The 27,208-nt window shown below is 42.2% G+C and overlaps 1 protein-coding gene across 3 annotated transcripts in view; it reads right to left on the reverse strand.

Annotated features, from left to right (window-relative positions):
- Positions 1–27,208, reverse strand: part of GAN (gigaxonin) — a 63,126-nt gene that overhangs the window by 29,887 nt on the left and 6,031 nt on the right. For 2 of the 3 annotated variants that reach the window (XM_041770049.1, XM_041770050.1), the window contains 2 exons: positions 3,626–3,740; positions 900–1,250 (listed from right to left, as the gene is read on the reverse strand). In XM_041770049.1, coding sequence (XP_041625983.1) covers positions 900–1,250; positions 3,626–3,740 — 466 coding nt within the window. The remainder of the gene's footprint in view (positions 1–899; positions 1,251–3,625; positions 3,741–27,208) is intronic. The other variant, XM_041770051.1, reaches the window with a different exon arrangement.

Raw genomic sequence — 27,208 nt, forward strand, 5'->3', positions numbered from 1 at the left:
GAAGCTGGTGTCTATAAATACCAGACTTAAAGGTCTGTGATTTTGCCCCTCCCACACTGTAGTAACAGTTTGGCTCTAAAGGCTGATAATTCTGAGACTCTTCCTTCCCAGTTGTTGCTCCCACAACCTTCCCATCTGGAATTGCATTGCCACATTACAGAGTGATCTCCTGCTTTGTGCTGAGTGGTATCAATCACTCCCGGGACAGCCCATACCACAGAGGTTCCTGAGGTCCACTCCCCTCACTCCTCTGCCAGAGCGGTGTGTGCCCCCTCCCACTCTGCTGCCTATATCAGAGTTCCTGCATGGGTCACCAGTAATGATACAGGGATGGATGCTGAACAAGACAGTGGAGACACTGAATTTCTATAATCCCCACCTCAAGCTTGAAATTAATTTTCCCACTAAAGGCAATGCACAAACAATATTATGTTCCTTACAAGTATTAATATTTTTATTGCTATGAGTTACATGAGCTTTTATAGTCTGGTCTGAAAAAAACAACCACTTCAATGATACTATGCAAAGATGTACCACAGACATCTTTTATTTTCTTAAGAGATTTTATTATTTGACAGAGAGAGAGAGAAAAAGAGACATCACGTAGGGGGAGGGGCAGAGAGAGGAGAGAGAGAGAATCCCAAGTCTGGAGGGTGGGGCCTGATGCAGGGCTTGATCTCATGACCCTGAGATCATGACCTGGGCCAAAATCAAGAGTTGGAGGCCAATCGACTGAGCCAGCCGGGTGCCCCCAGACATCTTTTAAATCACAACTTTGTAAGTCTTTCAAGTTGAAGGGGAGAGACAGAACATCTATACTTTTGACTAAATAAATGAAGGAATGAATGGAATAAGTAAGTAAAAAGGCAAAGTCAGACCATGTTATAAACCACAGGTACCTTTCTTAGTTCTGTATCATGTGCTATCCATCGAATTACTGCTTCAAACACATATCTTTCGTTGCCAACATTTAACTTCTCGAGAGAAATCACTTCTTTAAGCTTCTGAGGACTGAGTTCTAAGAATTCTTCTGTGCTGCTGACATCTCGGAAATGAGTCTCCAGGTATTCTGTGGCAAGGTAATGGACATGATGCAGGCAGTAGTGGAGTGCAAAGTCGCGGATGCCAATGCAGTTCTCAGCGGCGATGCACCCTTCCAAAAACTCACAGCACAGAGTTTTAAGATCCGTCAGCAGGAGCAAGTCTGCTGCCTGTACAACATCTTGGATTGTATCTTCATTCAGCCGGATCTGTAGGAGTATCACAAATACTTTACATTTCAATATATGTATTAAAGCCCAAACTGCTAACCTATTAGGTGGAACTACATGAAAGTTCCACTTTTGTAGGTCAAAGATGATCAAATATTGGCAATTTCACACAGTCCAACCTAGGTCATCTTTTTCAAAAGGAGTTTGAGGGCACCGGCGAATCTTCAAACGATGTGAACAGAATATGGCCGGTTGAGTTTTCCCAGCACTTTCCTTGCTTTACCAACATTAACTATCATGAACCCTTCCTGGGTGCACTGTTCATATTGCTTACTTCTAGGCCTAAGTGGCTGAGATGCTTAGGAGGTGGAAAGTTCTCCTTTCTGTGGTAAACTGAAGGGAGTTCTTTAAATACTAGCACTGGAACTGTGGCAAATCTTGCCTCTAGATATATACCACGTTCCATCTTTTGCCAGATGGCCTGCCAGAAACACATCAGCCCCTTGGAGAAGGGAGGGCCATGCTGCCCAAGGACCTCATTCCAAATGCCAAACTGCATTCAGTGCAACACGTACACTCTGGTCTCAAATCTACTTTCTGGAAGGAACTCCTAAGGTAAGATTTCTTGTTTATCGTTATGAACTTCACTTTTCTTTAATCTTCTGATGCTTCTTCATCCACCCACTTCAGTTTTTGCATGCAACACTAAGGCAATTTAAAGAAACAAGCCTCTAAAATATTACCACAATCACAACGGTCAGACTCTTCTTTCCCAAAGAATGGGCAGTTGTCCTACACTTGAAAATGTGAAGGAGAGGTTCCAGGGTACAGTACAGCAAGAAACATTTTGCCACATTTTATACATTGTGTACCACAGATATAGAAAAAAAAATGTATGACTGTCAATCACCTTATAAACTGAGCAACAAAACTGTGGAAAGAAGTGTGTCGAGTAAGTCACAAGTAAGAAAAAATTTCCTGTTTACTTGACATATTAAATTCAGCCACAAAACAGTGATAGCCGTACACCAGTCAGGTACAGGCATGTGAGAAAATCACTACATTCCATCCTGATAAAACTAAACTGCCAGATAAGGAGTTTGTTATAACTTATGTTGCAACTATGGTTTTAAACCATAATTAATTTTTTTTGTTTATTTTTCTTTTCTTAAACCGTAATTAATTTAAATTGGGAACAAAACACAGAAGTCAACCTGTAAATAAGGTTTCAAGATTCAAATCCAAGCCTGAACAGGAATATGCAATTACTGGCTTACAACTTGTTATAGCTGCTGCTGAACTGATTTTAAAAGTTAGATACGAGGATTGGTCCCCAGTCTAGTTTCCTGATGCTTCTGAGTATCTTCAGTATTTTAAGGACTGTCCCAAAATTAATCTAAATGCATTCATTTTTAACAATCATACATATAACCTACATGCATCCCCCACCACCTAGTGTTCAGAGAAAAGGAAGGAATAGTGTCATGAAATTAACCCAAAAACTTCAAAAAGAATGACAATCACCAAAGTTGACTGAATGAATGTATCCAGAGAAGGCAAGCAGTACATTTAGGATACTTAGAAAACATGTAGGATGAGGCTCTCACAAATGAGAAAGGCAAAGTAAGATGAGGAAGGAATAAGGGAGAGAACAGGAAAGAAGCTCTCAAAAAGAGTAAAGATAAAATGCATTCTCACATCACCACATGTAAGATATAATAACCTCTTCCTGTTAAAAAGCTAGTTCTGGTTCAACCTAAGATTATTCTTAAGAGCCCTCATGTTATACTTTAAATCATAAAATCAGGGGTTGGGGGCTTGAGGATGGCAAAGAAAAATAAAGTCTCATTATTTATCACCTTCTTCCCTGGGTTTCATTAAATCCCCAGCAAAATAAGTGGGCACAGAGAGTAAAGGGACATCAGCAAGAATGGGATGCAACAGGGATAATGGTCCTACTGAAGCAACAGTACCCAGGCATCACAAATACAATGCAGGTGCCTGTCATATGCGCGAATCTCAAACTCTTTTTTTTTTTCCTATAAAACAATTCCCTCTGCCCAAGGAAGCTCCCCTTTCCAAGCTATGGGGTACAGAGCAAGATGGGAATTAAGGTTTAGAGACAGCTATGAAAGGAGATCCCAGTTCCTTTCTATCTCATGATGGAAGGTGGAGCTTGGAATGATAAATACAAAAATTGGGACTGGGTTAAGATTTTACTCAGTCAGCTTTTCTTTTAAGAGCAGAGCCCTGGAAGAACAGTTGGGTGCCATTCCCAGCAGGAGATATACATCACGCAGACAATGACAGATGAAGAGGACGGTGTTGCTGGATCATAGAATGGATGAAGGAGACCCTCACCCTGAGCTTGAGAGGCCTCTACTTCGTCTTCCTCCCTGTGTGTCTCATCATACCTGCCCACTGAAGATGTAATCCAGGATCTCTCTCATAACCATTACCGATATCCCTTCAAGTTCAATCTTATAGGTTGATCCATCATCTTTTGGAGGATTATAGTTTAATTTTGTCCTAAGAAAGGGAAAAAAATGTAAAATTTCTATGAAAGAACAGAAATAGCTATAAATATTTATGCACTAAAACTCAGCACAAGGTAGATATTTATCAGCATATGAACCCGGCCTAGGAAATGTAGTTAGTTTATATATATATATATATATATATAACTTATAACTTCTGACTACAAAACACTTGTTCCAGGATTCCGAATACTACTTCTTAAAAAACAAAACAGACAACCATAGAACTAAGAGCCACCTAAGCAAGGATCTCTACTTCACCTTGGGAGTCTAGCTCTGTTAGGCTTATTTTTTTAAAGTATTTCATTATCTATTTCCAGTACTGTAACAAGGACCCCACGAACCTCCCACCCAAAACAAAAGCTAGGAAGTTGACAAAGAACCTGCTTCTACCCAAACATACCCTCTCACTATTCATCTCTCTGCTTTTCCCCATCTGAAGTAATTATCATCCTAAATCCTATTTGATTTTCCTTTGCTTCTTGATATTACTGTACCCACAAAACCACTCTCCTTGTGGTTGTGTGCACTGCCCTGACATACAAGTGTCAAACATCTCTTCATGTCTACGGTCACATGTGTTTCCTCTTCTGTGAAACACATGCTAAGTTCAAATCTGTTTTTCATTTTTTAAAATTGAGTTATCTTCATATGGAGGTGTATGAGTTCTTTGTCATATTCTTGGTATTAAATCTTTGGCAGACTTGGCACATTTGTTTAAGGCAATGAGTAATTTGAAGAATGATTTTTCATGGTGAATGTTTTTTGTGTCTTAAGAATTGGTCTTACCCAAGATCTGAAAGATATTTGTAACTTAGCACTGACTAAAGCTAATACACAATCTAAATTGCACTTAAGAACCGCCCCACCCCCAACGCCCTCACGGTTGAGAATTGGTCAAATCAGGCAGCTGCGGAAGGAGGGTGAGAGATGAGCCAAAAAGACACAGGTTGACCAGTGGTAGTAAGGAGCTGAATTCCCAGGTCCTGCCTCCACATATATACGTGACTCCCTGTAAGGCCCTCCCCACCTAGCTCTAGTGCAAGATAACGGATTGACATCCTGAAGAGTCAAAAACAGAGGGTAGGTCACAGGAGGATAATCAGGCACATTTGAGGATGGGTGTATGGTACCAAAAACAGAGCAAATATAGTGTTTACACACTGGATGCTGAGACCGTCAATTTTTCCCCCTCAGTTCTGCTCTTCTTACATGTTGAAAGCCAGACCTATATTCTCCAGGCAAGAAACTGGAAGACTCTTTGGAGGATGTAATCAGCCCTAAAGGGAAAGATCTAAAGCTATGGATGTAGGGCTGCCCCAAGAGCACAGGACTTCAAACTTCTGAAGAAAAATTCTTTCCAACCTAGATTTTTTTAAAAAACATTTTATTTATTTATTTACGAGAGACACACAGTAGAGGCAGAGACACAGGCAGAGGGAAGAGAAACAGGCTCCATGCAGGGAGCCCGATGCAGGACCCGATGCAGGACCCGATCCTGGGTCTCCAGGATCATGCCCTGAACCAAAGGCAGATACTCAACCACTGAGCCACCCAGGTGTCCCTCCAACCTACATTTTTATAACCAGCCAAACTACCAATCAAATGTTAGGATCCAACAGATATTTTCAGCCATACATGGTCTCAAAACAATCTCCCATGCAACCTTTCTCAATGTGCTGCTACAAAATGTGCCCCCCCAAAACAAAGGCGTACATCAAGAAAGAGGAAGATTTCAGGAATGAAAAGACACGTTCCAACATAGGAAAGAAGTGAAGTCAATGCAGGGAAGGGTGCAGAATGGACCTAGGACAGCAGCTATCTATAAGCAGAAGAAAGCCAGTCCATCCTGCTGCCAGTAAGAGGCCTTGGGAGACTCCAAAGATGAAACTGATGGGATAATGTTTCTGGAGGTAGGAAGAAGATACTTAGACAACCTTGTTTCTTTCTTTCTTTTTTTTTTTTAATAAATTAATTTTTATTGGTGTTCAATTTACCAACATACAGAAAAACACCCAGTGCTCATCCCGTCAAGTGTCCCCCTCAGTGCCCGTCACCCATTCCCTCCCACCCCCCGCCCTCCTCCCCTTCCACCACCCCTAGTTCATTTCCCAGAGTTAGGAGTCTTTATGTTCTGTCTCCCTTCCTGATATTTCCCACACATTTCTTCTCCCTTCCCTTATATTCCCTTTCACTATCATTTATATTCCCCAAATGAATGAGAACATACACTGTTTGTCCTTTTACGATTGACTTATTTCACTCAGCATAATACCCTCCAGTTCCATCCACGTTGAAGCAAATGGTGGGTATTTGTCGTTTCTAATGGCTGAGTAATATTCCATTGTATACATAGACCACATCTTCTTTATCCATTCATCTTTCGATGGACACCGAGGCTCCTTCCACAGTTTGGTTATTGTGGACATTGCTGCTAGAAACATCGGGGTGCAGGTGTCCCGGCGTTTCTTTGCATCTGAGTCTTTGGGGTAAATCCCCAACAGTGCAACTGCTGGGTCGTAGGGCAGGTCTATTTTTAACTCTTTGAGGAACCTCCACACAGTTTTCCAGAGTGGCTGCACCAGTTCACATTCCCACCAACAGTGTAAGAGGGTTCCCTTTTCTCCACATCCTCTCCAACATTTGTTGTTTCCTGCCTTGTTAATTCTCCCCATTCTCACTGGTGTGAGGTGGTATCTCATTGTGGTTTTGATTTGTATTTCCCTGATGGCAAGTGATGCAGAGCATTTTTTCATGTGCATGTTGGCCATGTCCATGTCTTCCTCTGTGAGATTTCTCTTCATGTCTTTTGCCCATTTCATGATTGGATTGTTTGTTTCTTTGGTGTTGAGTTTAATAAGTTCTTTATAGATTTTGGAAACTAGCCCTTTATCTGATATGTCATTTGCAAATATCTTCTCCCAATCTGTAGGTTGTCTTTTAGTTTTGTTGACTGTATCCTTTGCTGTGGAAAAGCTTCTTATCTTGATGAAGTCCCAATAGTTCATTTTTGCTTTTGTTTCTTTTGCCTTTGTGGATGTATCTTGCAAGAAATTACTGTGGCCAAGTTCAAAAAGGGTGTTGCCTGACCTTGTTTCTTTCCTTATTTCATGTCTGCTATTCCTGCCTCTACAGTTCCTATTGAACTAAATAGTTTTACTCGAAAGATACTTCATTTCTGCTTGCTGCATTCCAGGGTTTATCTATATGCTTGACACTTTTAATAAGTGAAGAAAAAAATTTTTTATTAATTCCCGACCAAGAGAGAAAAATCATGTAAGTGCTAAGACTAAGACCAAGTCTGAAATGCACTGTGGTCTTTCTGGCAGCACACATGGTATTTTTCACTTAGGATGTCATAACTATTTGTATTTCTCAATCACTGATTCTTCCTTTTTGCATGCTCTGTGAAAACAGATCTGAGCCTTTTAAATAATTTTCTTTTGTCAACTGGTATGATGTTAAGCTTTTCAGTAGGGAGTGCTGGAAAGACAGTGCTTCTTGGTTCTGGTCTAGCAGCTTGGAAGGCTCCTATAAGGCAGCCAATCTTTCCAGCATGGAGCTCCTACAGTGCTCAGCCAGCCACCAGCAGCCCACTGCAGTCTCCCCTGGAATTCCCTCAGGCAGTTTTGACACTTCTTATGAACAGTTTTCCCAGGCACCCGAGGGGAAAGACTTCTGGCAAGTTCCAGCTGTGCCATTTCCCTGCCATGCAGGGAGTGTGGCTGTGCCCTGTCCAAAACATCTGGAGCTCAGCCCACGGTGGTGGCTGCTTGGGCTATTCCTGTATTTTTAAGTTTTCCTTTCTTCTTACTAGCTGATCTCTCATTACTCCAAATCTCTTGTTGTAGTTTATAATTCTTTATATTAAGCTTTCTTTGCTGAAGTTACTGTGTAGACTTTTTAATCCAGACAAGACCCAGACTGAGAAAGTTGCTAACTATTTTAAGGCTGTAACTCCAGAACATAATCAGGTGGAAGAGCCTCAACCTAGAACTGGCGCTGTTCCTGTTTTAAAGTAATCCATGTTCACACAAGAGCTGGCTGTGCCTGCCTGTGCGTGCTGTGGATGGTAGGAGGAGGAGCCTTCTAGACTAGGGGCAGAACTACAAGTAGACCTTTCCTAGCTGTCTGTCTGTCCCTTTTCAGTTTTCAACCATGTGACTGGCTCACTGCCATTTTTTTGGAAGTTGACTATACTGTCTTATGTTTTTATAATTAAGAGTAAAGTTTTCTCTCTCAGTGAGAGATGGCTAAGAGGACAGAAAAAAGATGCCTGAATATAAGTATGGACCGTTTCAGACTTCTCTAAAACCAGACCTTTTTCAAAGCCCATGAAAAATCAATCACTGTATCATCAAGTCTCTAAACATCTGAAGCCTAAATTATAAAACTTAAAAGTACGGTTTAAATTCAGATCCCTACACCTGCCCCCAAACTTTTCCCTCTTCCTATCCTGCTTCTGATCTTTCCTGGTACCATCTGTGCACACTCCATTCCTACCCATCTTGTAAAGAATGGCTTACATGCCAGTTCCACACAAAGTTATTCTTTATCGCTCCACCCTGCCACAGGCTGCACCTCCACCCTTACCTCCATGTAGGTAAAAATAATTTCTCTGCTACAGATTTCCCAAACACTTTATATTATGGGTTTGTCAAATTCTGTTTTTATTGTGGCATTTAAGTATATATCCCATTTCCTAACTCCCTTATTTAACTGTTAAGTTCCTTGAGGCCAGAGTCCTCTTTATCATAGTAACCCTATAGTGTAGCCCAGTGGCTCACAGAGAATAGATGTTCAACACTTATTTGTAAAATAAGCGTTTGAATCGATAGTGGTCTTTAAATATCTCAAGCACTGTCACATGGTTTTTTTCCTGCATGACCTCAGGTATAGTGAAACAGAACCAGAAGCAGTAGGAGGAAGAACTTTTATAGTCTCACATGTCCAATGCTGAAAGGACGAAAGCATGGGCTTTCTCAAACTCTAATGTTCATAGGGATCATCTAGGGGTCTTGACTCAGTCTCAGTGTGGCCTGTGTTTCTGCATGTGTAACAAAGTCTCAGGCAGCACAGATGCTGCTGGTCTCCAGACCAACTCAGAGTAGCAAGGGGTTAATTGATGCTTCCCAAATCACCCATGATATGTTTGGTACTTGTAATCCATCCCACATGAGTATTTTTTAAAATGTAGTAAAAATATAATGGGGATATAATGTACCAGATGGTGACTACAGTTAATAATATTGTAGTGTGTATTTAAAAGCTGCGAAGAGAGTACATCTTACAAATTCTCATCACAAGAAAAGAAGTTTTATAACTATATCAGATGACAGGTTAACTAGACTAACTGTGGTGATTGTTTTATAATGTAAACAAATACAGAATCATTATGTTATATACCTGAAGCTAATACAACGTTATGTCAATTATACCTCAATTAAAAAATGGATTATTAGAAAAATGAAATAAAAAAGACACATGAAATGCAGGCCCTGGGATCCCTGGGTGGCGCAGCTGTTTGGCGCCTGCCTTTGGCCCAGGGCGCGATCCTGGAGTCCCAGGATCGAATCCCACGTCAGGCTCCCGGTGCATGGAGCCTGCTTCTCCCTCTGCCTGTGTCTCTGCCTCTCTCTCTCTCTCTGTGACTATCATAAATAAATAAAAATTAAAAAAAAAAACTATTTAAAAAAAAAAAAAGAAATGCAGGCCCTGATTGTCTTATCATCTCATTCAATAAGCATAAAATTACTTTGTCAAATTGCTACAAGTGTCTAAACTCTTAACTGCCACACATACACTTATATTGTGGCAGATTGCTATCTAACCATCAGCAGTGTGCAGGTGATGTCCCAGTAGGCTGGATGACCAGACCACCCATCTGTCAAGAATACAGTGAAAGCTGATTGAGTCCCTTCCAATCCTAGTTGGTAAGAGTCACGTCACTCAAATTTATTTTGAAACAGTCTTGCTTTAGAGCCTACCATCATTCTGTTACCTCCCATTTCTCTTATTCTCCCATTTCTTGGAGACCTGCCATCCTTTCCCAACTCAGTAACCTCCACTGTGTCTTATTCTCCCTCCTTTTGTCTTCACTTTTTTTTTCTGATTCCCCAGCTAAGTCTCTTGGTCCTTTTAGCTTTTGTTGCATTCTGTCTTTCATTTTTTTCCTTCAGGAAATAACTTAATTTGCCCAAGATCCACCAATGAACTGTCCTCACTCTCGAGCCCAACACATTTTCTCCATAGCTTTCCCCTTTATATCTGGAATTTTCTCATCTTGCACATCATTTTTCCTTCCTTTGCTAGAGAATTCAGTGAGCTGGACTGAATGAGTTAACAAATTAAAAAGAAAGAAAGAAAGAAAAAGCAAGCAAGCAGGCAAGCTAACCCAAAGTGTTAATAACTGACAGCTCTGTTTTGAAAGTTAGCCCGTAAAAAAAACAGGAGGTAAATCAACCGTTCCTTTCTGTGTTCATCTTTCCCCTAGGAAGCTATAGGGTCATATGTAAATTTACTGGAAGTCACAGTATCCTTGTTTTTATTATCATGTGATGTCAACTTATAAACTCTCTCTTGGAAAATGCAGTAGTCTTAAAATACCATTTTGAGAATTTTATCATATGCTGAAAAACTAGAAATAATTGAGAGTATTATAAAATTGGGCCTCAGGTGTTCAGATATAAATATCCATGCCAGTTGCATTCTTCCCCAGTTTTGTTTCTAGGGCAAGACATTTCCCCTCTGTGCCCATTTTCTCATTTGTAAAAAGAAGAGGTTAGTAAGGTGATTTGAGAACTCTCTCACCCCTAAACATTTTTGGACAAAACTGCTGAAACAGACCAATGAGTTAGCACAGAGACTTGACTCTAGAGGCGTCCTGTGGAGTCCTAGAGGGTGAAGTCCCACCAACTTAATCAGTGATCTAGGATTTATAACACAACTTCTGTGGAATATGCAGTGCAAGTTTATTTTTCTTCCAATCACCTATCCTCTGGGCAAGCATTTATTTTCTGTCCTATTAAAGTTGAACAGATGTGAAACAAAATCAATTTTCTTATTCTTGGCAACACTGAAAGAGATTTTGTAAAACAACAACATGTTGTTGGCCAGTAGCTAATAAAGAAGCTGGTATTATTCAAAATTTTACATCCCTGAAAGAGGCCTACAACTTTTAAATGAGTATAACAGAGCCAAAGTAAACTGCTGGGTTATAAATAGTTCTTTTCTCACTGGCTTCCAATTGCTGAGAAAATTCAATGTGTCAAATTGCTCAGGTAGCCAGGACTGATTCTACTCTTCCAAGAACCATCTTAGACATCATTGAATGGGATGTGATGTAACACTGACAGAGAATACATTTAAGTGACTTTTCTTCCTCTCTGATGCAAAAGCTCCTCTCCAATAAAAGCAAGGAAATGCACTCAAATAGAATGCAAGAGAATGTAATGTTTAAGTCAAGATTTAGAGAAATTCTGGGGTGATTCATGGGCATTACTCATATGGTTTTAAATGATTCATGTCGCCTCAAACTATGTAGCTACTGACAGCAGGCTCTTTGAGATGTGTGCAGAGGGGCTTAGGTTCATCACTACATTTGCCCACTTAAGCCAAACCCCTAATTCATGTTCCCAGAGCAGGGGTGGGGTAGGGAAGTGGGGGTGGGGATGGGAATCTGTTTTACAGATGCTCCTCCCCTCCTCTTTCATCTTCATGAGCTCCTAAAAACTATATCAAAAATGGATAGTTGGGGCAGTGAAACTACTCTGTATGACACTGCAGTGATGGAGACCTGTCATCATACTTTTGCCTAAACTTACCTACATCATACATTTGCCTAAATTTACAGAATGTGTATGACCCAGAGTGAACACTAATGTAAGCTACGGGCTCTGGGTGACAGTGATCTGTCAGTGTAGGTCCATCATCTGTAACAAATGTCCCACTCTGGTGGGGGCGCTGATTACGTGGGAGGTGACGCATCTGTGGGGCCTCATCTCTGTACCTGAACTGAAAGGTCACTCTTGCTGTGAACCCTCCCCAATCAGCTTAGTGAAATATAAATTTGCAAGTAATATTTCCGTCAACAGAAGGCACCATCCCATGACAAGGCTTTTTATGGCCTATTCTTTTTGGGGGGGAGGGGGACAGGAACCCAGCTTTCCCATGGTTCCTGCCACACAAGAATGCCACCTATGTGAAAGAGAAGCATTTACATGGGTATCTGAGACAGGAGCAGGGATCCCAGAGGGAGGCCCATGGAGCCCCCAGACTCCCCTGGGGAGATATGCACCAGATGCCACAGACTGCTAGGTGAGTCCCTCCTCAACCCCTGCACTGGGGCCAACAAAGGCTCACGAGCAGCCACTAAGATGCTCTTCCTACAGGATCAAAGTCAGGGAGCAATGAGGAGAGGAAACCACAGGAAAGCAGGGGTATGATTGCTGTGGACCCAGCCAGGAACTGCCACCAGCTTAACACTGCACACCTAGGGCCAGGATTACCAAGTGGGAGGTGGGTAAAGGAAAGAAAATGCAGAGCTGGGACAGGGCTGCATTCCTCCTATTACGATTTCTAGGAGGGGAGCCTCACTACTGGGGTGGCATGCTAATGGAGCTTCCATACTACTTCTCCTTCATTATTTCCTTCACTCTCCCTCCATTCCTTTTTCTTCACTTCCAGCCTCCAGCTATTCTTACCTAGACGAATTAGTTTTCACTTCCTTACCATCAAAACTTTCTGCCTCACACACATCCTGCAATGATTCATAATTTGAATAGGTTTTAAGAGTACCGCCTGAACCTGGCGGCAAACTCTTGAGAGAAAAGCAGATCCCTGGGTACCCTCCTAGACCAAATGAGTCAGGTTCCAAGACTGTGTACATTTAAAAAGCATTCCAGCTTATCATGACACATTCCCTCACCCCTGGAATATTACCATTGCCCTCCACCTCCCCTCATCACATGGTTTAATACTTTACTCCTAGTCTCTGCTCTAAAGAGCAGCCCAAGTACCACACTATCTAAAATGACACCTCTAGGGGCACTTGGGTGGCTCAGTGGTTGAGCGTCTGCCTTTGGCTCAGGTCATGATCGCAGGGTCCTGGGATAGAGTCCTGCATCGGGCTTCCTGCAGGGAGCCCGCTTTTCCCTCTGCCTATGTCTCTGCCTCTCTCTCTCTGTGTCTCTTATGAATAAATAAAAAAATCTTAAAAAAAAATAAGATGACATCTCTACCTCCTTCCCTGCTTTATTTTTCTTCATAGAATTTATCACCATCTCATAAACTACATCTATTTAATGTCCATATCCATGACAATGGGGCTTTGTCTTGTTTACCATTCTACCTCCATACCTCATGAAGAGCCTGGTACCAAACAGGCACTTGACAAATACGTATGGACTTAAGTTAGTAGCAGCATACAGCCAGGCTGGGGGAATGATGAATTTCACCACTGCAACGCCAGTTACTGAAACAAAACAAGCACAACTGTGCAGATGGTATTACTGACCAGCTGAACAGTTGTGAGCTTTTCCACACTGCATCTCCCTGGTTCGCCCACACTGAGGGAGGTGATGCTTCCCCCAGCACCCAATCCACGTGTGCTGTATTCAGCAATTTCAAGTACTGAATGTTCCCCTGCTGCAAAGCTATTTGAATGTCCATGGTGCCATTACCTGCCTTTGTGCTGAGGGCAAATGTAAACTAGACTCAGGGTGGCTGGGTGGCTCAGTTGGTTAAAAATCTGCCTTTGGCTCAGGTCATAATCCTGGAGTCCTGGGATAAAGCCCTGCATCAGGCTCCCTGGTCAGCCGGGAGTCTACTTCTCCTTCTCCCCCTGCCCCAGCTTGAGCACGTGTGTGTGCACTCTCTCTCTCTCTCATGAACTCCCTCTCAAATAAATAAAATCTAAAAAACAAAAACAAAAACAAAACAAAACAAACAAAACAGTAAACTGGACTTTAAGGTTGGCTGTAGGGAAGGTTCGTGGTCTGTGAATAAACCTGCCTAACTGGCCAGTACCCCATCTCTGCTTCATCGCTCTCTGTTCACCATCACTAGTGCACTGAGTGGAAAAATGCAAAGATTAGGAAAAATTTCTGGAAAAGCAAGAGTTTACTGTTCAGGTGTCATGCTACCAAGATGCCCCACAGTAATGAAGCTGAAGCAGAACCAGCTCACCATAGAGGATGTAGGAACAAGTCTGAAGAGGCCCTGGCCATTCCTGACAACCTCCCTGCTCCCCCACCGACCAGGCAGCACACAAGGAGTTATAAAAACATTTTCCATTTTCCTTCTGATGGCACATCATCCACTCTGAAGATGAAATACAGTGTTCCTATTTAGACTGCTCTGAGTTACCATGTTCAATTACATCAATATCTGGAAGAAATATGAGAACAGAAAGTGTATGCCTCTGAGGCATGTGATCTGAACAAAGGAAAAATTTATCTAAAGGGAGATAATGTTTTCAGAAAGAGAACATGCAAAGTGTGAACTACCTTCAGCAGGAGGACAGCTTGAGAAAACCCGCAGTGTGTGCGTTTGGGGGATGGGGCGGGGGGGTGGTAACACACAGCACATCACAGGGACTGTGGACATGCACAGCTTTAAGTGACATCACTTACACCTGCAGAGGCACATGATCTCTGAAGGGAGAGAGACGAAGTGTGACCAAACCCATAAAAACTATAGCCCTAGGCCAGTGACCTTGCTATAAGTCCCTCCACTGTTCCAGGCAGAGCATCAAGTACCAGGTACAGATTCAGAAATCAGATCTCAACTAGTTGGTGGGCCCTGATCTCAAGGGACTGATGAACCATCACTTGTAACCATGGGCTTTGGATCAGTAAAATGAAATGCCACAAGTTATTTCTACAAGTCTGAAGCCTCTAGCATTATGTCCCACAAGAAATCTCTTTCCTAGCCTGCTGAAAGCCTATTTCTCCCCCAGGCTGTCCCCCATCTTAGGACGCGGTGCTATTCTCTACCCAACTGCATAAGCCTGAGACTCAGGAGTCTAATAACTAACAGAAGGAGTGACTGAGTTACAAAGCACAAGTGGATGCTAGAACTGGCAAAAGTTGATGAGGCATGGAATACTTTCATGATCTCAAAGTATAGCCCCATAATTCTTTTTTTTTTTTTTAAATTGGAGTTCAGGGGATCCCGGGGTGGCGCAGCGGTTTGGCGCCTGCCTTTGGCCCAGGGCGCGATCCTGGAGACCCGGGATCGAATCCCACATCAGGCTCCCGGTGCATGGAGCCTGCTTCTCCCTCTGCCTATGTCTCTGCCTCTCTCTCTCTCTCTGTATGACTATCATAAATAAAAAAAAAAAAAATTAAAAAATAAAAAAAAAATAAAAAAAAATAAATTGGAGTTCAATTTGCCAACATATAGCCTATCACCCAGTGCTCATCCCGTCAAGTGCCCCCCTCAGTGCCCTTCACCCAGTCACCCCATCCCCCTGCCCACCTACCCTTCCACTACCCCTTGTTTGTTTCCCAGAGTTAGGAGTCTCTCATGTTCTGTCATCTTCACTGATATTTTCACTCATTTTCTCTCCTTTCCCCTTTATTCCCTTTCACTATTTCTTATATTCCTCAAATGAATGAGACCATATAATGTTTGTCTTTCTACGATTGACTTATTTCACTCAGCATAATACCCTCCAGTTGCATCCACATTGAAGCAAATGATGGGTATTTGTCATTTCTAATTAGCCCCATAATTCTTAATTACAAAGAGAAAAACAGTGGATTAAACCAGTGGACACCATCTTTAACCATGTGATCAACTAATGTTATCTAAAGCTGGGACAAACCAACATCATGGCGCCTGACACGGTACATGGAGAGAGGGGTGCCACGTCACTCCTGTGGTCTTCTCGCCACAAATGCATAACCTCAGTCTAAATTTAAGAAATCAGGGATCCCTGGGTGGCGCAGCGGTTTGGCGCCTGCCTTTGGCCCAGGGCGCAATCCTGGAGACCCGGGATCGAATCCCATGTCGGGCTCCCAGTGCATGGAGCCTGCTTCTCCCTCTGCCTATGTCTCTGCCTCTCTCTCTCTGTGACTATCATAAATAAATAAATAAATAAATAAATAAATAAATAAATAAATAAATAAATAAAAAGAAAGAAAGAAAGAAAGAAAGAAAGAAAGAAAGAAAGAAAGAAAGAAAGAAAGAAAGAAAAAAGAAATCAAACAAACCCAAGTTGAGGAACAACCTACCAAATTAAGTGTTCACCCACCAAACGTGCCAATACCAAGAAAGATAAAGGCAGACAGAGGAACAGTCACAGGAGACACAAAAAGACACCAAGGGGGCAGGACAAGTGAATCACTGTAAAGACTGTGGAGCAGGTGCTGTGCTAAGTACCATGGAGGCAAAATAGTTCTCCAAGGAGACTGGTCAGAGAAGGCTTCACAGAAGTGGACCTGAATAGGACCTCGGCTGAGCATTTCACACTGAGAAGCGAGGACAGCAAAGGCAGTAAAGTAAGTATTGTGGCACTCAAGGAATGACGGGGACAATCAGCTGAGCATGGCTGGAGAGAGTAGCACATGGGGAAGGAGGACAGGGGCGAGCCAGCTCCTGGAGGACCTATGCAAACACACAGATCTGGACTTCCCCTTGAGGGAGATGGAGCTATACGTGAGGAATTACTTAAAACTTTTTATTTTGAAATAATTTTAGGCTTACAGAAAAGTTTTTAATCATAGAGTTCCTATATCCCCCTCATCTGGCTTTCACTAATGTTGATATCTTAAATCATCTTAGTATACCTATCAATACTAAGAACTAAATATTTATTGGTATAATACTATTAAATAAATTATGGACTTTATTCAGATTTCACCAGTTTTCCCCTTAATGTCTTCTCTCTGTTCTGTGGTCCAATCTGGGATTCCAAACTTCAGTTGATGATTTTCTCCAACTCATGACAGTCCTTCAAATCTTCACCTTTTAAGGCCTTGATTCTTTGGTGAGTTGTGGTCAATTACTTTGTACAATGTCCCTCAAGTTTAGTTTAATTTCTTATGATTAGACTGAGGTTACACATTTTTGGCAGAAACCCTACAAAAGTGGTATCATGTCCTGTGCAGCATGTTGTGATGTTGATGAAAAGGATGTTAACCTTGGCCACTTGGCTATGATGGTGTCTGCTGGGTTTCTCCATTAAGAAGTTAAAGTTCCTATTAAGAAGTTAAAGTTCCAAAGTTTCCCTTTGTTAAATCTATTGGAGGAGATAATTTGAGAATATCCAAATATCCTTTCTCTCCCCAAACTCTTGCCCACTGATTTTAGTATCCACTGGTAGATCTTGCCTGTAATAATTATTATTATGGTGCTCAAATAATGATTTTCTATTCTTTTATTCCATCTACATTTATTAATGGAAATTCTTCAGTAAGGAAGAGCTATCTCAGAGCGCCTGGGTGGCTCGGTCAATTAGGCGTCCAACTCTTGGTTTCAGTTCAGGTTATGATCTCAGGGTCGTGAGATCAAGCCCATTGGGCTCTATGCTGGGTGTGGAGTTTGCTTAAGATTTTCTCTCTCTCCCTCTGTCCCTCTCTGCCCCAGCTTGTGCATGCACATTCTCTCCCAAAAATTTTTTTATAAAACTGAAAAAAAAAAAGCTATCCCTTTTCCTCATTTATTTATTCACCCACTCAATTCACTTACTCATGCCTACACATGTGGATATGTGTTCTGTTCTATGGTATATAATCCAATGTTATTGATATTCATTTCCTTGCTCAAATTGCCACAGCCTTGGGCACTGAGAGTTCTTTCACGTTGGCTCTCTCGTCTTTTGGGCACCTCCTTACTTTCTGGCACAAATACTCTAGGCTCATGGTGTATTTTTCCTGCTCCAGTACCTGCATCAACCTCATCTCGGAAGACATTAGCTTTATGCATTATCTAATTACCTTCTAGAAGCATCACTGTGGCAGCAGCAGCAAGTGTGGAAGACTGATGGGGATCGAGCATGGAGACAGACAGACCAGTTCTGTCACCTTCTGGAACTACAGTGGCTGGAATGTGAGCAGCAGTAATGGTGAAGCAGAGACAGGTTGTGGAGATCTGAGATGTGTCATTTAGATGTATGTGTGGGGGTGCATCCCTAAGGACTTCCAGTTTCTCCCAGGGAATCTGACCAGCGAGGTGAAGGGAGGACTGCCCACCTTGGGGAAGGGAGCTGGCCTGGTGCTCAGGAGAGGCCAAGGTGGCGGCATCTCCGGAGTAGATGATATTATGAGAGAGTGGAGGGGGAGGACAGACCTTGTGCCACATCACGTATAGTGAGAAAAAGGGAGGAGAGCCAGAAAAGCTGACTGTAGGGGAAATGGGACAAGAGGGGTCACAGGAGCCTGCAGAGACCAAGTGTCAAGAAAATGACCAAGAGTGATAAATAGAGCAGACAGGCCGAGTCAGATAAACACTTTCAAGTTTTCACTAGATTTGGTCATTCTATTTAGCAATTTTTAAGAGCAGTTTTAATGGAGTGATAAGACAGGAGACAAGAGAAGGAAAAAAACAGGTGAGACCATGGACAAGATAAAGACCCTTATATAAAGAATTATGTGCTTTTGGGGTGCCTGAATGGCTCAGTTGGTTAAGTGTCTTTTTTTTTTTTTTTTAAGATTTTATTTATTCGTTCATGAGACACACACACACACACACACAGAGAGAGAGAGAGAGAGAGAGAGAGAGAGAGAGAGAGAGAGGCAGAGACACAAGCAGAGGGAGAAGCAGGCTCCATGCAGGGAGCCCAACATGGGGCTCGATCCCGGGTCTCCAGGATCACGCCCTGGACCAAAGGCAGGCACCAAACCACTGAGCCACCCAGGCTGCCCAAGTGTCTGACTCTTGATTGATCTCAGGTCTTGATCCTGGGGTCATGAGTTCAAGTCCCAGGTTGGGCTCCATGCTGGGCATGGAACCTACTTAAACAAATAATAACAATTTAAAAAAGAATCATGTGCTTGTTAGCAGAGGATGCAGAGATGCATCTGGACATTTGTATATCTCCCATGTACCAGGCACTGGAAGAGACTCAAGCATGTCTCTGTGCCAAGGGAAGGAGCCAGAAGAGAAGGGAAAAATTAAAAATATAGAAGGAAGAAGATATGCAATAGAACATCCTAGAAGAAAGAGGAGAAGATGGGAGGGTGGGCCAGGGAGAATCAGTCTTGACTGTGGATCTCTGTTCTACTCAAAGCTGGCCTACAAGTCATCGTTACATGATTTAAGTGGCTTTAAAGATGATCTTCAGGGGATCCCTGGGTGGCTCAGTGGTTTGGTGCCTGCCTTTGGCCCAGGGTGTGATCTTGGGAGGCCCAGGATCAAGTCCTGCGTCAGGCTCCCTGCATGGAGCCTGCTTCTCCCCTTCTCCCTCTGCCTGTGTCTCTGCCTCTCTCTCTCTCTCTGTGTCTCTATGAATAATAAATAAATAAATCTTTAAAAAAATAAAGATGATCTTCAGGGTTATAGTTTCTATGTCTGAACTTAAAAAAAATTAATACTCTAGGGTCAATGGTCAACAAACTACAACCTACTGCCTGTTTCTGTAGGGTCTTTGAGCTAAAAATGGTTTTTATATTTTTAAAAGGTTGTTAAAACAAAAACCAAGAAGACTATGTGTCAGAGGCCCCCTGTGGCCTGAAAAGCCTAAAATATTCGACTCTGTACAGAAAAACTTTGCCAAACCCTGCTCTAAATATTTTTATAGTAGAAAGCATACAACATTTAAAAATCCAGTCTATGGACACCTGGGTGGCTCAGCAGTTGAGCATCTGCCTTTGGCTCAGGGCATGATCCCAGGGTCTGGGATCAAGTTCCACATCGGGCTCCATGCATGGAGCCGGCTTCTCCCTCTGCCTATGTCCCTGCCTCTCTCTCTCTCTCTCCTCTCTGTGTGCCTCATGAATAAATAAATAAAATCTTTAAAAAAGAAAAAGAAAAAAGAACTGGATATTAAAATGTCAAAGGGGAATGATGAAGCAAGTTGCATCACACAGCAACATGATGTAATAACAACTGGCTATTAAAAAGGATGATTAGGGCATGATATTGAACTGTAAGAAAGGAGAGGGAAAGATGAACCATAAGTGACGGGTCCTTCCGGATGACAAGTACGCTGTCCAGAACTAGAATTTAGGGTGACATAAAAATAACTCTTGTGTGATCTTTTGTGATTATTTTTGTGTAAAAAAAAAAAATCTTAATATTTAAATCTGGTTCTTGTAATTTTGCAAATAAAGCAGTCAATAAAATTTACCTCTTAGAAGACAAGGTTTGAAAATGCATGTTAAAGTTTTAAGATGAGTTCAAAGGCAGAATCATGATGCAGCAAACTTGTGAAGCAAAAAATTCCTCTAGAATGAAACAAGCCTGAGCCCTCACTCTGGTCACACCCTGACCTTCTGGAAACGCACATAAAAGACAGATATTCATGCCACAACCTGTCAAGACAGTTCCAGATTTTCTACTCAGAATGCATTTTCAGATGCTATTTAAAAGAGGCTCCTTCTGTGCCCTTTGAAGACCCCATGAACATGGTCCTCTCAAGCGCTGGCCCTCTGATTTGGGGGCACTTCTGACAAGGGTTCTTTAACTGAAAACTGGCTCCTCTGGTTCTTTTTCGCTGCAGCATACAAATGGCACGAAGAACTACAGAACTTCCGTATTTCTATTCACCTTCTATTCCCTCGTTGCCAATGTAGAGAGTCAGAAGGAGGGCTTATGCCTTTTCAAAGGCAGAGCAAGTGGAACTCCTGAATAAACTCAACGGAAAAGTAAGAATTTATATGAATATATTATTGTGTTCATATTCATCCTTTCAAAGTAGTTCAAACCAAAGCATGAAATGAAGGTTAAGAAACAGGGTTTTGTTTTTTTCTTTTTGGGAAAGGAGATAGTGGGGGTAGAGAAAAACAGAAACAAAAACAGCCTCAACATAGCCCCATGAGCTCCCTTTCAGAAAGGATGTGCTGAGCGCCTCTCCAGCAGCTTCAAGCCGCCTTCTTGCTTCTGGCGCCTCCATAATTTACAATCTACCGGTATAAACTTCTCCGAACAACTTGAAGCTGAAAGTGCCTTCCAAAATGTTGTCAAGGGAATGAATGCTCCTCAATTAATTCTTTAGTCATGTTGTAACAAAAGCGCTCTCACTGGAGCTGCTCCTTCTGAATAAAGAATTTGGTCCCTTCCCCAGGTTTCCTGGCACCAGAAATGGCCTGTTGGGTTGACTGTGCATCTCAAACAGAGCAAATTCAAGACTCTTGCAGGAACCTCTGCTGTAGGATGGTTTATTCTGTCCCTTTGCCCCAACCCCAGCAGATGTTCAGCTACTCAGCAAAATGTTATAGCAAGAAGTGTAACCTTGTCTGGAAGCAGCGTGTCCAACATCCTGAACTCTGATCTTCCAAGTCTTCGTCAGTCCCTATAGACAGCAGCCAACCCACTCCTCTTGTGGATGGGGTTTCCAGTAGTGGGCTTAGTGCCTCTGGCCCTAGAGATAAAGACAAGGGCTCTGAAAGCACCCAGTCCACCTATTTCTCCCCACTAAATGACAGACCGGCAGGCAGCGCTGAGGGCACGCACAATATGCTAGAGGAGCTGAAAGGGAAGGACTACTAGGTGGAACTGGGGAAATAGCTATGGGAACCAGGTCCTGAAGGATGAGCACAAATGTGTCTGCCAGGAAAGAGGAGGTTGAGAAAGGCAGAGCTAAGAAACATGTGTAAAAATAAACATACGTATTCACAGATCTGCGAAGCACTCGTAGAATCTTCAAGAAGCAGAAGAGAATTCAACACAAAACAAAATGTTACGTTCCCCACTTTCCTTAGGCAGCCAGGCTGAAAACCCGCTACCTCCCTCTTTTCCTTCCTCATCCTTGGTCCCCACATTCAGTGAATGGCAGGCTGCTTTCTTCCCGAATCCTGGATACTGGCCACTCTCTGGTGCCCAGGATACTGCCACGGCAAGCTGTCCACAGCAGCCAGCAACTCCAGTGCCCTCCCAGTCCTGTGTATGTACAACTACTAAGTCATCTTCCTGAAGTGAAGCTCCATTCATAGTACTAGTGTTTAATGAGTGAATAAAAATCACAGCTAATTAGCTGGCACTCTTGAATATAGCTCTTACCTGCCTGTCATCCACACCTGCAACCATGCCTATTTGAGCCTCCAGTCCAGTGAGTCTACTGACTATGTGATACACATCTTCTGATCCTGAGCCTACCTTTCTCTTGCCTGAATGATCCTTGCCCCTCTGTGGGCACCACCACTCCCTCACTCCCTAGTCTTTCCTCTTCAAGGCTCTGCCCAAGTTCTGTTTCCTGCATGAAGCCTTAGGTGATCACCTAAGTACTCCTTCCCCTGCACAACTCCTATAGCCACAGGCATTTATACAATTCAATTAGTTTCTATCCTATGCTCTGTCTTTGCGTAACTAAGGTGTAAACTTTGAGAACAGATTCTCTAAAGCAGTCCCTAATCTGATACAGTAAGTGATAAGCACGGTTTCCTGGTGATCAGGAGGATGTAAACTTAAGACTCTCTTTGGTCCTTCCCTTCTTCTCACTGACAAATCCTATTGCCACTATCTGTAATCCAGATAGTTCACTCTGACTCACTGACAAACCCTAGTTCAGGGCCTCCTTATTTCCCGGCCCAACAACTGCAGCATCCTCCTAAATAGGACCACATCTTTTCCTTCTTAAAACCTCAGTGTCTATCCATACATAACCCTTAAAATAAAACCTCAACTCTTGTTTGAACTAAACTATGTTGGAAGATTCTATTGGGTTCCTTGCCCACCCCCCACTACCTCCCCAGTCAGCTCCAAACTCAGGGGAATGCTACAGTGAAAGTTTAATCTTACTGGAGCACAGAGTGAGTGCCAACCCAGAACAATGGGGTCCTGTCCACCCTGCTAACCTTGTTTCATGCCATTCTACCTAGCGCTCACCATCTTGTGTTGGCATCCTTCTGACCCTGCCCCCATCTGATGTGCCAGTCTGTTCTCGTCCCTGGACCACAGCCCTTCAGTTTCCTGTGCCCCCTGAGCTACCCCCTGCCCAACCCCACCCTCCACCCCTGCTCATGTCAAATCCTCCTCCTCCTCTACCACCACAGTCAGCCCTCCAGACTGCAGCAGCACCCATGTCCATCCCTTACATCTCCCTGTGGTGAGCTTCTTCACTGCCTGCCTCCTCAGATGGACTCACGGGTGCTGGAGCCCCGTGTGCCCAGTGCATGGCTGTGCAGCACAAAAACACTCAAGAAAAGTTTAGTGAATGAATGGGCATATTAGGGAACTTTGAGCAAGAATCCATGTTCTCTATTTAAAGACAGGTGTTTCTGTAAATGTGATTAACTGGGGTCACTAATGTAGTAGTGAATGATCAGATGAGTCATTTCAATATACTTTTACAGCTGACTCTCAGAATGATCTACTCCAAAAATAAAGTCAATGTATCCTTTTCCCATTCTTGAAATGGATGGTACCACACAACATCAGGATACACAGTACTAAAAAATTAAGCGAACATCAAAAATTAGTTGAAAAGTCTTTGGGTCAATGTTTATTTCCTTTCCTAGCCCCACAGAGGTAGGAAAAAATATGAAGTAATTTAGTTTCCACGTACTTAGTCTCAGTTTTGACACTGTTTGTGGGACATGCACTCAGATAGCAGCCAGCACACAAAGAAAACAAAGCCTTGGAAAGTGCAATACTCTGTCAACTAGTGAAATGTGTCCTTGTCTGTCACCTGTTACCATGGTCTTCCCAGCACCTAGCTGTCAGAGTATCTTCAGGAGTATCTGAAGAACAAATGTCTAAACCTACAGTCAAGCCCTGAGACCGATAACACTAATGACTATAAGGTCCCTTTACTGCCAACTCAAGCTGTGATGAGTTAATACATAGGACATTTCAATACTTTAAGACAATGCTATTTTTTTAATGCTTTTTTAAATGGATTTTTTTTCTTTTTGAGAACAGATGACACTCAATGTTAGTTTCAGGTGTACAACATAGCGACTCACAAGTTTGTACATTATGCTGTGCTCACCACAAGTGTGGCTACCATCTGTTGCCATACAACTATTATAATATTACTGACTTTATTCCCTATGCTGTGCCTTCTATTCCCATGACTTACTCATTTCATAATTGGAAGCCTGTATCTCCCCCTTACCATCACCCCACCCCCCACCAGCTCCCAGAACTATAAGCTCGTTCTCTGTATTTTCTAGGTCTGAGTTTTTGCTTTTTGTTGTTTATTCATTTATGGCTTTTTTTTTTTTTTTTAGATTTTACTTATGTGTGAAATTATATGATATTTTCTTTCTCACTCTGACTTATTTCACTAAGCATAAAACCCTCTAGGCTCATCCATATTGTCTCAAATGGCAGGATCTCATCCTTTTTCATGGTTGTGTAATATTCCACCATATACATATACCACATCTTCCTTACCCATTCATCTATTGTTGGACACTCAGGTTGCTTACATGTCTTGGCTATTGTAAATAATGCTGCAATAAATGTAGGAATATATATATATATATTTCAAATTAGTGTTTCCATTTTCTTGGATAAACAATAGTGGAATTATTGGATATGTTATTTCTAATTTTAATTTTCTGAGGAATCTCCATACTGTTTTCTGCAGTGACTATACCAGTTTGTATTCCCAGCAACAATGTATGAGGGTTCCTTCTCTACATCCTTGCCAACACTTGCTATTTCTTATCTTTTTTATTTTAGCCCTTCTAACAGGTATACAGTAACATCTCACTGTGACTTTGATTTGCATTTCCCTGATGATGAGTGATGTCGAGCACCTTTTGATGTGTCTGTTGACACATGGATGTCTTCTTTGGAAAAAAAGACAATGTTAATTCTTGAACTGTAGTTTATTATTGGTTAAGTGCAATCCCACAAGTGTATGGGTTAAGGCAGGGATGACATTTCTAAGAATGTACCAACAGGGCAGCCAGGGTGGCTCAGCAGTTTGGCGCAGCCTTTCGGCCCAGGGTGTTACCCTGGAGACCCGGGATTGAGTCCCGCGTCGGGTTCCCTGCATGGAGCCTGCTTCTCCCTCTGCCTGTGTCTCTGCCTCTCTCTCTGAGTCTCTCATGAATAAATAAATAAAATCTTAAAAAAGAAATAGTGTACCAACAGCTGTGACAGTGGTGCATATTTTCATAATTCACTTTCCTATCAATAGCAAAGGAGATGGTAGGGAAAGGAAGTCAATCTTTGTTCTTTCCCCTCCATCCCCCAACTGCAGGAGGTGAGAAAACTGAAATTTTATTCCCACCCTGCCAACCATAGGGACTAGCATTTTCAGGCAGGGATAAAGTTGGTATCTCTGTTCACACAAGGCAGTACAGGGGCCAGGCAGGAAATCCAACAAGCAAACAAAGAAACCAATTAACCAATCACACCCACAATGTCCCCTATATGCTAGGGTAGGTCTAAACTTTGCACACTAGCTTTGGTGTCGGAAGAAAAACTGGGCATTGGTAGGAAAGGCTTCCTTTTACTAACCAAAAGACTATATAGGAAGACAACAGAAGATACTGGCCTCCAATTCCACCCTGAAGGAGAAGTGGGCAAGGAGAGAAGGGGAACCGAGGATTCTCTTGGCTCTTCACAGGGCCACTTTCCCAAACTTCCGACCACGGCCACTTCAGAAGAGGCTCATACCAACCCCGTACTCCAATGAGACGTTTCCTCCAATTCAAGGACAGATATGATTTAAGTGGCAAAAGTCTAAAAATAATTTGAGCTCAATAATAATAAACAATTCATAATTATTCAGAAGTACAGGCAACCAGTTACTGAAGATGCTCATGTGACTATGAAACCATGTTCCACGGTATTTCTATTCATCTTACCATGCTAAATACAAAAATCACAAGTATCAAAGGATCTTTCAAATTATTCCTAAAAAGAAAACTACAGAAACACTCAGTAGTTGAAAAGAATCACAAAATATCTGTGAGCAAAAATAGACATTTAAGGTTCTAAATTTTTTATTTATTTATTTATGTTCATACAGAGAGCGAGAGAGAGAGAGAGAGAGAGGGGCAGAGACACAGGCAGAGGGAGAAGCAGGCTCCATGCACCGGGAGCCCGACGTGGGATTCGATCCCGGGTCTCCAGGATCGCGCCCTGGGCCAAAGGCAGGCGCCAAACCGCTGCGCCACCCAGGGTTCCCGACATTTAAGGTTCTATACCCATCAGCACGTTAACTTGACAACGGATATGAAGGACATTTTGTCTATATCCCATAACTCATTTTATTTGTCTATATCCCATAACTCAGCAGTCTATTTTTTAAAACCAGACCTTCCATCTTCCATTTCCGATACATGCTCTCAAAGCCTTAGTGTTTAAAGGCTGTCTCATTTAACAAAATTTTACCAAGACCTTATCTTCCATAAGTATTCTATTTTTTAAATCTCTCTGAATAGAGAGGAAAATATTATAATTTATTCTCACAGAGGAATGGAATCAGCAAACATTAGACCATCATTTTAGAGCTAAGTCACTTTTTGGCAGTAACTACCAAGAAAGAAGACTTCACTCTCTGCTCCTCTGAGCACAGGGGTCAAGAGCTTTGGCTGAGCACTAGCGGGCATTTAGACACACATGACCTTTGCCCTCCAAAGAACTACAGATGCCACTCCGTCTCAGCCTCTCATTTCCTTCCTTCTTTGGACCCAGCATGTCTCAGGGGATGGAGAGCCCACAGGAAGTACTTGAATTCAAGGCTGCAACCACAGTGCCACTTGTCACACCCCATACCTCCACGTCTCCACCCTTAACCTAGAATTCTAACTTACAAATTATTCATTTATATTACAGCTTCAGTGGACAAAATGATAGACTTGTCTTCTGCCCAAGGATCATGCGGCTCCCTGAAGGACTAACCTCACGGTACTTATAAGCCAAATGACTCCTTATTTGTCCTAATTATGTTTTCTTTATGGATTATAAATAGATTTTAAACCTCACTTTGATATCATGAGACAAACTGATGAACAGTGTAAACAATAGAGTGGCTTTGTAATCCAGACGCTTAGACTGTATTATCCAAATCTACATCCTAAGAACCAGAGTTTGTGGAAAACCACTTCGCTTGACTCTCTAAATTACCTAAGAGAAATTACTTTAAAAACATTGAAGAGGACTTACAGGGAAAAATACAAACTGTAAGAAGAGGTAGAAGTCAAAAGGCATAGGTTAAAGAATGAGAACTTATCTGTGCTCATTAGAGCTACCTTTTACTTCTATCACATATACTGTTACTCATAATAATCCTCAGGCAAGTTCTACAGTTAAATCTAAACACTCAACATTTCACTTTATGTCAGACTCATTAGTCTAACGAGTACTGATTTGTTTCATCATTTGAAACCTTCCAAA

The sequence above is a fragment of the Vulpes lagopus genome, chromosome 10 (genome assembly GCF_018345385.1).
Source record: "Vulpes lagopus strain Blue_001 chromosome 10, ASM1834538v1, whole genome shotgun sequence".
Taxonomy (NCBI): domain Eukaryota; kingdom Metazoa; phylum Chordata; class Mammalia; order Carnivora; family Canidae; genus Vulpes; species Vulpes lagopus.